The sequence below is a fragment of the Hippoglossus hippoglossus genome, chromosome 17 (genome assembly GCF_009819705.1).
Source record: "Hippoglossus hippoglossus isolate fHipHip1 chromosome 17, fHipHip1.pri, whole genome shotgun sequence".
Taxonomy (NCBI): Eukaryota; Metazoa; Chordata; class Actinopteri; order Pleuronectiformes; family Pleuronectidae; genus Hippoglossus; species Hippoglossus hippoglossus.
In genome coordinates, this window is record NC_047167.1 from 12,955,797 (window position 1) to 12,968,734 (window position 12,938).

The 12,938-nt window shown below is 41.9% G+C and overlaps 1 protein-coding gene across 2 annotated transcripts in view; it reads right to left on the reverse strand.

Moving 5' to 3' along the window:
- Positions 1-12,938, reverse strand: part of LOC117777945 (glypican-5-like) — a 95,196-nt gene that overhangs the window by 60,172 nt on the left and 22,086 nt on the right. For both annotated transcript variants that reach the window (XM_034613062.1, XM_034613061.1), the window contains exon 3: positions 11,747-12,450. In XM_034613062.1, the coding sequence (XP_034468953.1) occupies positions 11,747-12,450 (704 nt within the window). The remainder of the gene's footprint in view (positions 1-11,746; positions 12,451-12,938) is intronic.

Below are 12,938 nucleotides of genomic sequence, written 5' to 3' on the forward strand. Positions count from 1 at the left end.
CACACTGGCAGATGTGTTGAAATGAACCTTCTTCCTTATTTAGCAAAATATCTTCCTGAGATTAAAAATACAAATTTCAGACAACATACAGTCTCATGACATCATGTCCAGACAGTGTCTGGGAGGTCTACTATACAGTGCGAGTGGAAGAGTGTGTGTTTGTATGAAAGTGGTGAAGCTGGCAGACTCCAATGGGCAGGTGTGCAAAGGGCTGAGCGAAGCCAAGACGGATCTGTAACAATAGTTCACGTTTTCGGTTTGAAGAAGTTGTATGTTTATGATATGTCTTCAAACTTTATCCTCTTTTTTTTTTTTATTATTTCACTGCATCCATTGAATTTTGGTTCTCTGTATCCTACATTGTAATAGTGTTGGCAGTTTGACTGGTAAAGTCCATCCTGAATCCATGAAGTGTATTTTGACTCACAAAATTGGCTTTTTAAATAGATATCTTAATACATTTCATCCAGTCCATGAAAAACCATCCAAAAAAGGTCAGAGCTGCAGGTTATCATTTCTCTGCAGTGGTGATTAATGGAGGGTTTAAAACAGGATCTAATCCTGTCATTGAGAACTTAAGTTTTAACCCACTGTCATTTCTCCCTGACTTTGTATGACACTTTGCTATTCTCTGAGACAAAAGAATGTAAACATCTGGGTAAAATATGATCATAAAAAGAAGGTCACTCGCAGTTCTGTTTGCAATATTTTTCCAACAAATACCAGAGAGAAGACGTTCCAAAACAATGTGCTACTTTTGAAGAGGCCAGAGGAGATGGGAGAAACCCGCATTTCAAAACAATCATGCTGACACAAATTATTCTTACGCCTAACAAAACATACAATGGAGTAAACAGAACACAAAGTCATCGTCGGAAAAATAAACAGTATGTGGATCCTCTTGTGAAATGGAGACATGCACTTATAGGTTGGATCTTGTGACCACATAATCCTGAGGGCCAATCAGATGACAGATTGAATAACGGCATAGGCCATGACACGGCCATAAATCAATTATCTCCTGACCTGATGATGGCGTGAGAATGAAAATCCCATTTGGGCACAGCATGAGTACTTGGTCTTGCGTGTGTATGTGTGTGGCCACCTGTTTGCCCTTGTTATACCTTCACAATTTCAGCTATTTTGTGGGGCATTCCTTATATGATTGCCCGAGGACAGACGCTGGTGGGTGGGGGGGGATGGGTGGGATGCATGTTGTTCCCTCGGAAAGACTTCAGGGAATTGCGAGGCATGTATTCTGTGTGCATGTGAGCGATCCAATGAATTTGATTTCACCTGCAGTATCAATGCTTTACAGCTTCTTTACTGCTCTGGTTTTACTGTTCTGCAAATGAAATTAACAGACATTAGTCCACGCAAACATTTTGTCACCCAAATGAGTGAATCAAGATCCATTTCCATACGTTTAACTCCAAATTGGTGTATAGAAAATCTTTCCTTTATGCTCATATGATCCTAAGGCAAGAGAGTGTGAGAAGAACACAGCAGGAGAATCAACTCCAAGCCAGCCAAGCCCAGGGCCATCCCTCCTCTGAGGGAGTATTGTCTTACAGATAGCAGCAGTGGTCGTGCCTTCAGTTTATTTATCGAGGGATTACCCAGTAAAGCCAAGGAAACTTTCTCAGCCCCCTCTCGCCCCCGAACTCACTGCATTGGGGATGGAGAAGGTTTGTGAAGAAAACTTTTTCCGTACTTTGCGTGCTAAGTGTGCATGCATACACATTGCCTAATGCTAAACTACTATAATTGTTAGCTCTGCCAAAGTAAACGACAGATAAATTCACCTTCTTGCAAGAGCATGACTATTCTTACTGTTTGCAACAAAGGTACAAGGATGTTCCCTTTACAGCAGTTGGCCTGTGACGGATCGGGGGGTTGAGCAGAGGATGCTTTTCAATCTATCAGAGGCCGAGTGTGTTGGATTTAAAGACATGTGAAGGAATTGATTTATATTATAGAGATCAATGGTCTAAATGGGACATAGCTTGTGAGATATTTAGCAACAAAAATAAAATAAATGAAATCTAATCCTCATATACATAGTTTTCTAGACAGAAATTAAAAGAACTTAACAGTGGTGTCCTTGTGTTCAGAGCTTCAGAATCGAGAGGCCCCTGTTCAGAGCCATGTTGGACCTCCTTTCGTACGGGAATTATTCAACATGGATGTTTCAATGACATTACTGGAACCAAACACCACATTATAAGAAAAAATGAGCAAGGAAAACAAAGAGACAAAAAGCGCAATCATTATTAACGTCAATTGAAATTTATCCATAGCAGTTACTAACTAGAGGAGATACAAAGCAGTGGAAAAAGTGGAGCCTGTAGCCAAACAGCAACACAAGTGCTGGAAGAGCTCAGAGAACACCAGACCACTGGTAAACATAGTGGTTCTCTCTCTGTTTAACCACAGTGGAAGATCCATGCTCCTGGGGTAATTATTAGGAAACAAATATCTGCATTTGTCCCGTTGAAATGGCCAAACATTATCCTACTTTTTAAAAATCAATAAAAAGCACCACTTTGATTACATATAAAGTTGTCCACTTTAATTTTGCAAGACTCGAGGTTACAGAAGGAGGCTTCTAACTGGAGAGTAGCCACTTCAAACCCAGAGACATCTGGGAAAATCTAGGTGGGTTAGGGGGAAGAAGACCGTATCTCCCCTCCCTCAACAACAGCACGAGGGATTGTTTCAAGTTGAACCACACACACAGAGACAGATGTAGGTTTTTAGGATGGTGAGTTTAATCAGACCATCGTGGCTTCAAACGGCGTCAACCCAGGACTTGGACAATGAACTCGCATTTTTCCTCAATGAGATAGAAAAAACAAGAAAAGGGAAGATTTTATTTGATCAAAATAACATGGCTCTCCAATATGAACTAAAAGGGTTTCTGGGTGGAGAAGGCTGATAATCTACAATAACAGTTTATACTGTAAACAATGAAGATTGCTCTGCCTAGACACATGAATTATAATACATGAATTCCTATTTGAGTTTTTTATATATAAAATATATAATTATGATAGTAAAATGTTTGCGGCTCAGATTTAGTCGAAATTTAATTTACCAAAGCATTGTCCATTCAGTGTCTGATCTATTTCCAGGCTACTGTGTGTGGTCAGTCGTTGGTTTTATATTGTTACTCCTGGATTTTGGCTCCTCTGCTCTGCCCAGTAGTGTGTGGGTGACCGTGCAGGAAGTGCAGTCACAGTTCAGTTCCGCCTGTTTTTAAAGCACCGGCATGTGTGCACGGTAAACTGTTCAGGTGCAACACATGCTCTCATAGCGCAAGTCCCGACTTATTCTTCATGTCAAGTAACATATAGAAAAGTGAAGTTTGAATCTCTCTTGTCAACTGCTTATCCAAAATAAATTCAAAGTCCTCATCCATATGCCCGGTCATGTTTGAAGTAAATTGGATGAGCAGATGTTGAAGACACAAGGACAGAAATTCCTCAGTTTACAGTAGAATGATGTAGAATTAGATTTAAGGATGACGAGAACGTACAGTGGCTTCAAACCAACACCTAAAATAGTCAACTTCATTCATTGTAACAAAATATGCAGCATTGAATTCCCCTGAACTACTAAAGCTAATGTGATAGCTTCCCACTTGGGCTCTCCCAGACAGCAGTCGATAAGAACGGACAGAAGATTACAGCGGTTGCTCTCTTCTCTTTCCTTCTTTTCTCTCCCTTGCCAGTTCTTTTATAGGACCTCGATTTACTTTTTCTAATCACTTTATCTTCGTCTTTCTCTTTAGTCTTGACTCTGCAGCCTTTGTCAATCAGCCCCCGGTTCCTCGTCTTTTTCTCTCTCCTATCCAAATGATGTCAGTGCTAATTAAAGAGAGTCTCAGTCCTCGTATATCACGGTGAGGAGTCCTTGAGATTCCAATCAGTGAAGAGAACACCGAGTTTCTCTATCCACACTGAGGCTTTTTTTTTTTGTTTTTTCCCCCTGATTAAATCACTCACAGATGATCTGAAAAAATGAGAGGCTGTTGGGTTTTTTTCCTTGTAAATATGGGTGTTACTCTGGAGTTTGTTGACAAAATTTGTCTGTCTTTGTAAACAAATTTTACGAGGATTGCAGACAGAATGTGGCGAGATGTCTCTGAGGATTCAACACCGCAGGGACGGAGGAAAGGGTGCAGGAGAGAGGCACAGAGGAAGGTCAAGTGAGTTCATCTCCACTGCGTCTGCGATATGGTGGAACATGCGCGCACAAGCAAGGAAAATAAGCTTGGGGATAGGAGCTCCAAGTCCACATGGCCATTTGAAGCCTTCCAATGAACCAGTAATTACCACTAAAATCATAACACAGATGCAGTAGGCATTTGTGTTAACTTCCCAGCAGCTGCTGCGTGAAATTATCATCGCCGCTAGCTCAGGTTTAAAGGAGTTCAAACACCAGGCACCCACACGTCAGGTACAGCTGTGGCCAGTATGAAGACACATACAGGGCAGCAAGGGCTATTTAAAGGGTGAGAGAGGGGGAGGGGCTGGGAGCAGGGCTAGCACAGGGGTGAAAAGGCCATGTGGCCGGGGGTTGAGATTTAGACACCACAGTGAGATCGGGTAGAAAAAGCCAAATGGTGGTTTGTTTTTGATGAGATATTATGGTGTGATGATATTAAATGCAGCATCAGTGGACAGAAGCACGATGGGATGTCCTGATTTGGATAAAGGACACACAAACACCTGGGGCAGAAAACACACAGTGACCACAGACTGTATAAAGATGGATGACATGACAGCTTCCCAAAAGGGAAGCCAAAACATCTTGATTGCCCCCTAGTGGCTGGCTGCAGTTTCCTGCCTCCTTTATGTTCGCAGTTGGCACATTGGCCAAACATAAAAAGTCAAAGTACACATTAAATACATATTTCTCGAAGATGGTCACTGTTATATGAGGTAGTTCTTATTACACTGATGTATGTTCAAGTGTTTTTTTTCCAGTGGTTGTAATTAGTTAATGGATGCTATAAAAATGTGGTCGAACATGATTGACAGCTGAAACAGACTCACGGTTGGTCGAGTGTGTCTATTGGCGGTACCTTGATCCAGTTCACGAAGGCTATTATACAGGCAGAAGGGCAAGATGCCCTGTCAGTGCAGCGAAGACCTATGGATATGAGCTTGGTTGCTGATAGTTATTAGTCCCACAAATTACAACATCAATAAATTTGTCTGCCTGTCATCCCTCTTTCTTTTTGTTCTCTCTCTCTCCTGTCATTTTGAACTTAGAGTGAAAGAGGCCACGTGAGTAGCAGACCACTGGATCTGAGGGAAAACTCTACTCTCCCTTCTGTGAACATTTAATCAACTTTAAAGACTACATATCTGAGAGATTACATGATTTTTAAAATGATGTTATTACACCGTTCAAAGGGGGTGACAGAGAAACGAGCACTGCTTTACGTTTAGATCAAAATTTTATGGTCCAGCAATTAATACCATGGTGATTACTCAATGCTGCAACTACTATTTTTCCGAAAGAAGAAACGGAGGGATTGAAGTATGAGAGCTGCGGCATGTTGGCAAAAACATTAAAGCAAGGAAAATACTAAAATAGGAAAATACTAAAGGAGGGATGAGGAGCACAGGAAAAGATGTGTGAGACTGGCAAAGGAGAAGAGAGGCTGCACCCAACATCATTAGCTAATGGAGTGCTGAGTAAGTCAGTCATTCAGCTTGAGGGTGAGACTCGCTGCCAAAGCCACACACAACCCAGACAGATGGCTTAAAGGTATAGATTGGCCATGCACACATTTTGCGTCAGCAACCATTCTCCTAACAGTTTCAAATATTAGATAGAAAACCCATAATGGCCTGAGCCTGTGCAGCTAATCCTTTTATATGAAGTGACCTCTGCAGGGGCTCTTAGCAGCTGATGTCAGAGTACCTCCAAACGTTTAGAGACTCCTAACCTGCCCTTCTATTCTTACCTACACAACCAGGCTTCTATTCTTTTTGCATTTATAATTATTTTGTCATTTATATGATTGTTACGGCACAATTAACATTGCATCACATTGATTGCCTCCACCGAGGAGGTTTTGTTTTGTCTGCATTTGTCTGTTTGTCTGTCAATTAGCAGAATTACGCAAACACTACTGAAAGGATTACCACAGAACTGGGTGGAGGAATGCGGTATGGGTCGGAGACAAACCCATTCAATTTTGGTGCAAGTCGGGATCAGGGGAACGGATCCAGCAATCTATTTTAACTTTCCTAAACATTACGAGGTAGGGCGTTTTCCAATATTTTGATTGATTTCGCAGAAAATAAATCATGGAATCTTGATGGGAAAATGTTTTATAGGGTATGCATGTATAGAGGAGTGATATTTAAAAGTGTGTGTAATTTGGTTCAGATCCCACAAAAATCAGGATGTTTGAATGTCGTTTAATGAGGGGACTGTTGGGCCCTCTGAGTTGAAATACAGTGACAACTTTTAACCAACTTGCACATAATCATTCAACACAACATCTTAAATGTAAAGTGCAGAGTTAGAGTTCAAATTATCGTTATATATGTATATATAAACATACACATATATATAGTAACTGTTTAATGATCATGTTAAATATGTAAAGACTGTTTCAATTAACCACAAACACTGAACAAGAAAATAAAAGCACACAGTAATGTAGCAAAGCTTATGAAAACATTAACTATCTGATATGTGAGGAAGAATGTGAAGAATGCCTGTTTTTGTCCAATCTAATAAAAGGTGTAACTCATAAAAAGTATCATTATCATATTAATATCAAATATGCCATAGAGTACTTACTGTATCAGTTGCCAATTTGTAATGCTGCTTTTATTTAAAAAATAATATATATATCAAATAATATAAAAGATTCTAGTCACAGTACATATCAACAAACAGCCAACTCCTATGCTATACTACACCCTGAAATACAGCACTGCAGATAATTACACAGGGAAAGTAAAGTCTGAAAGTGTGATTATGACAAAGTTAGTTTTCACACCAATAATATAACTAATAATCATTATTGGAAGGCTAAAGAAAAAGATAACAGAATTTGCAATGGAAGCCACTGCAGTCTACTGAGTTTGCCGCCATGGTGGATGGAAACCTTGGAAACCAGTCGTCCCACTGGCCCTTGTTTCCATTATCTAAAGGTTCAGGCTGCTATTATCATTCCTCCATAAGGCTGTAATGAAAAGGTGGGGTAAAACCAACAAGCGGATAAGGTAGACCTGAACATAAACTGCTCTGATGTGGTCCACTGGTACTATTTTCTCATGAGCAGACTATCAAGTTCTGAGTGAGTTAATAAATGAAGTGAATACAGTACATGCTTCTCAGTGTTAAGATTTATCCAGAAGTCCACTCATCATAAGCAAGTGGAGGACATAAATTGACCCTCTAACTCATATGAACCGTATAATTTTTTATGGCCATGTCAATAAACAGCAGTCTGTGGCCTCCCGAGCGCTGCTGACCCTGGAGGGAGAAACTTTAAAATTAATTCAACAGTGCAGTATTCATGGGGTGAAAACCTCACCTTACATTTGAGCTACCAGGGGCCCAATAGGAGTCACCACTTTCACTGGATATTTCCCAATTTTCTCATAATTGTGTCTACTCAACATAATCCAGCCCCAGGCTCCCCCACTATCCATAACCACTTCCCTTCGAGCCACGTTCACGCTCCGTCTCCATAAGAGCAGAGATGTGTTAAAACAGAACCGATCCTGCTGCCGCCCCACACAACTATCAATGGCTGCCTTTCAGGCCCACGCGCTCTGTTGGTATTGTCACAGGGTGGGCCATACATCCAGGCTCCTTACAGTACTTCTAAAAACCCGATACCTGCACGTGGTGTGGTAGAGTGAGTGTGTGTGAGAGAATATATGTCTTGCGACCTACGTCCTACCCATATGACGTACAGCAGCATATAGTGCAGACTCTGTGTAGTCTGCAGCTCTCTAAGTGAGAAATGGAGCAACCGCAAAATGGTTTGGGATAACATCCCAGTTTAAAACCGCGAGGTCACAATAATGCCTTGAATAACAACTTCATATAATATTCTGACTCTGCAAAACACAATGTCTTGACTTCACATATACACGCATGGGTTGTAAAAATCAGCAGTAAGTTAGAAAAGGTATTCACATGTTTTTCTTTGCTGTAGGATAGTTAATAAATATATAGTTTGTTAATACAGATAAAATAGGTGTTTAAATGGGGTGTTAAAAGGGGGTGCAGATGGAGGTGTAAGGTTGAAGGTTGCTACGCCGGTTGTTGTGCACTGGAGACTTAACAGTTTCCCCTGACAGGCCACAGTGGGTTTACAAAACCATACTGTGATTTAAAAAGGGCCACGGGTGTCATGTGGGTGTGTGAGCGCGCGAGTAAACTTTGGTGCTCGTGTTTGCACTCTGGCCCCGGTGAAAGCCTGCATGAAAGCATACGAGAGCACAGAAAATGGGAGCCACCAGCGCTCGTCTGGGGGCCACCTCCTTTTCCAGCAGCAATTCTCTGGGCTCTTTTTTTTTTCCAGCTGGCTGGGTCTAGTTTGTATGGCCTAGCTGGAACCCTTTCAATTCTGTCCCACTTGTCCTCGTGTTGGTCTCCCTGCTCCCGACGGCCACCCTATGAATACCAAGCAGGCACACAGACACATATACATACACACACACACAAAATACAAGCTGGGTCTCTCTGAGCATAGTTGTATTAGGTCAGTCTTTAAACCCGGGCAACGGACACTCCCCTGTCTGCACGTGCGTGTGTGTATACAGCAAGTGTCTACGCCTTTGGATGTGTCCGTTTAATGTGAGTGTTTATTATAGAGTCATTGAAGCTTTGATGTTCCTCCGCGACTTTAAAAGGGAGCATACCAGTGGTTTCACATGTTTGAGCCCATTAACTACAAATTACTTACATTTTATGTCACTGCCAGCCGTTTTCCACCAGACTCACTGTACACGTTAAATGTATTTTTCCAGCTTCCAGGCAAACGTTTGTCTCAGTTCACTCTGGCACACTTGGAAAATCCACTCAGAAAGAGAACTGAAACTTGCTTGAGAGCCTGGTTAACAGGCTTTTTACTATTTTTACTTCCGTCAAGGTCAGGTTTCCACTCCTCTGTTTGTTTAGTGGTTTGTTTGTTTGTCAGCAGGATTACGCAAAAACTACTGAACAGATTTCCATGCAATTTGGTGAAAGGATTGGACATGGGCCAAGAAATAACCTATTACATAAAGGGATCCAGGAAATGATTTAGTCACACTTTCTTTAACTTTGTGAGGTTATTTTTTGACATTTTCACCAATTACCAGGGAAAGATTCATGAGTCTTGATGAAAAAAAATCGGACAAATTTAGGGGACTGATATCTATAGCTGCTTTCAGATATGTACTGGACTCCACAGATTCTCTGTATTTTCACTGGAGGAAGTGCATGTGTGAACACAAAAGTCTGTATCTGCCTGACCTCCTCGTAAATAGTCCGTAGAAATCCAGGAGAAGTGGATGTGTGAACACAGCAGGGGATCCTCTGCTGAATTCACGTCTGCTCGAGTGAAGTAAGATCTGCCTTTGTGAGCTGTATTGTTGGGAACAGCATGGCACATCATTAATTACTGTAATGGGGCTGTGTTGTGATCTTTCTTTTCAATGAAATGAAGATTATTTCTTAAACAGCTCAAATATATCACAGTGAGGGAAAGCCACAGAACTCTGTCCAGTTTTCCGACCCAAGAGAAATCATGAAACATTAAGACCTACTGTTGCAATCATGCATATTTGCTGACCAAGCCCTGAATTTTACACTGGGAGTATCACCCAAACACTTGATTTTGAAAAATACATTAAAATACTATAAAAGCTAAGATTTAAACATGCAGCAACGTTCATCAGTGGGTAGGGATGCATTTCTTTTTCTTGCATGGTCATCAGTGACCTGTGAAACTATTTCATTTGAGGGATTGCTTCTTTGTGCCAAACCAAATGGCCAAGATGTGTAATCCACCAACATTTTTCACATTATGGCCTTAATGGTGTTGTCTTCTAGTTCCAGTCCAGTTCTGGGAACAGCTCCAAGGTAGACTTGTCCATGAGTGGTCCCATTAAATACACATTATTACAACTGCACCCAAGACAATCTTTCAAACTATGAAGCATTGTTCTTCTATTCTATGTTACCATATTCAACACAGATCATATTACAAAGAAACTATTGTCCAACAGAGTATTTCAAGGTAGATATGAATCATCAAGACGTTTATTTGTAACCCTTCTAATGGGATGACAACAGGTAAGGCCGAATATCAGAGAAACGCCGTCTCAAGAGAATAAACAGACCATTCCGAGAAATCAGGGAGTCCTGTCCGGCCACGTGTTTGGTATCAAGGGCCTCTAAAGGTTGTGGAAGCGTCCAAAACTCCCCAGTTCATGTGGTCGTATACATTTAACAATTTCTATTGTTCAATTGTTCTTCTTGACGTCACTCTCAGCTAATCACCTCCTGCGCCTTGGGCCACATCCATACTACTACATTTTCATTTTAAAACTCTAACAGTCCACATGACCTTTTTGGCTTTGCATCATTAACATTCCCTGTGCGTACTGACACACCTACAAATGCACATCTTGCCATCATTGGCGTGCATTGGCAATGTTACGTTTGGGCATAAGCAGGAAGCTGGTTGTCCACTCTGCAGTCGGTTGCTTAATTATAGAAAATGCTTAGAATGAGAAACAATAATGGTGAAAAGTGAGGGCAGGGATTTATTGGAGTCGGGACTGGTTTAAGAAGCAATCAGGAGGCGAATGTAAGTAACTGCATTATCGTCTCCAAACGTCTTAGGTGCTTTAAAACTCCAAAGTAGTAGCACGGCAACACATTTTAAAACTTAAACGTAGTAGTGTGAATGTAGCCGCGGTGTATGACCTGCGTTACCTCACACCTACATGTAGGTTTCTGCCTTTTGTGGGGTGTTGTTTCACAGTTAAAGATAAAGATCACAGTGTTCTGTATTTACTGGCAAGGCTGATTAAAGATGTTAAATGATATGCAAACAGAGCTACTAATCAGTGTCTACCACATCTGAGTTGTGTTACAATTTGCTTCTTATTTGCAAAAGTTCAATTTCCACTGTAGATTCAGACACAATACAGCAGTACTCAGTTTAATTAAGTGTCTGGCAGCAATTCATGATACTGTCTTTATGTTGTGAACATCCAACTTACTACCACATATAGCATAAGGCATATGGTTGTACTCACAGCATGCAAGTACGCCCAATGCTCATAATAGGCTCTAGTTTTCTCATTTTCATCATAGTCAATGAAGAATTTATAATATCCCCTTACGGTAAAACTCCAAACAATAGTGGTGATTTTTATCTGCCTTGCTGTTTTGGAAAATGACTCCAGCCTCAACCCTGCCCCTGTTTCTTTGGAGGAGGCTGAACATTTTCGTAGTATAAACATTATTTTTCTCTGAATAGTTTCAATACTGTGCAAACATTAATGGAGTGTGCAGGGTTCTTTGTTGCAGTGGTGGAAAAAATATCTCATAACCCACATGCAGCCTGAAAAGCCTCCAATCAATACACTCAACTGCCAAAGTATATGTATAAAAAGCAAAGATGTCAAACAAAAAACGGTTTAGAGGTTGTTTTTTTGCATGTGCCATTAAGCTGCTGAACTATGTTTCTGCAGTGTGTACTCACTGTGGCAGTGATGAGTGGACCATGAAGCTGTGCGTACAGCAGGGCCTTGTGAACGCGACCCCTGACCTCCAGCAGGGCCAGTTCCAGGCTGTGGTGCCCGGCCATGGCGTGGGTGAGTTGCTCCAATAAACTGGTGTACCTCCTCCAAGGCTGATCCAGCTCTGACACGCTGGCCAAGCAGCCTCGCATTACATTCAGACAGTATCCCACGCAGGGCTTGATAAGAGTCAAGCCTCTGCAGTGGGAGCAGTACACCATCTTCACGAGGCCCTTCATGCACTCTTTGCTCAGGCTGATGTGTTCGGTGGCATTCATCACCTCCACACCTTCCTCCAGCGCCAGCCCCAGTTGCCGCCCTGCTCCCAGTGCCCCAGCCAGCTCCTGCGCCATGACGGCTGGATGAGGCCCAAAGGGGTTGACATCCTGCCGGATCATACGAAGACAGTCACCCATCTCACTGCCCGCTGTCATGCTGCCTTCGATACCTGGATTGATGAGTCGTGTGTAGACGAGTGGGAAAAGGTTGTTGTAAAATTGGTGAACTGCAGCCTCCACTGAAACGTTGGCCCCACGGAGGTAGAGGGAGAGTGAGGAGAAGAGTTGATTTACATGGGGTAAGGTTTGGCGGGACAGGGAGGAGTAAGTTCCTTCCAACAGAGAACTCAGGTGTCCCTGAGAGAAAGATAGCAGGTACTGGAACATGTCTGCAAGGCAAGCACAAGACAAACCTAGAGATTAGAAGATACAACAGGAGGACAGACAAGGGCATGTGACAAATTTTTGATTTGGCATGATGGCATGATCCAAAAGCTCTCCGTGAAATGGGCAAGGCATTCGAAATGAAAACACATTTCCCAACCTTGGCTCCCAACCAGCAAAGCTTGGCTTGTGTGTATCAGTAAGTTGGCTGAGGAACCAGTGTCAGGTTTCCCTATAATGCAGTTGGATATCATGGTGTATGAAGTCATCACCCCGATAAGTTTGTCTTGAGAGACAGCGACACACTTGAACATACTGCTGATATGAGCACCAACCGCAATCAGTTTGCGTTTTCTGTGGCAAATACGTATTTTCTGTTCTACAGGGGTTTCTAGATTCTACAGGGATTTCTGGCACGCAACCAACCTGCAATGCACACACACACACACACACACACACACACACACACACACACACGGGAAATAGTTGAGTC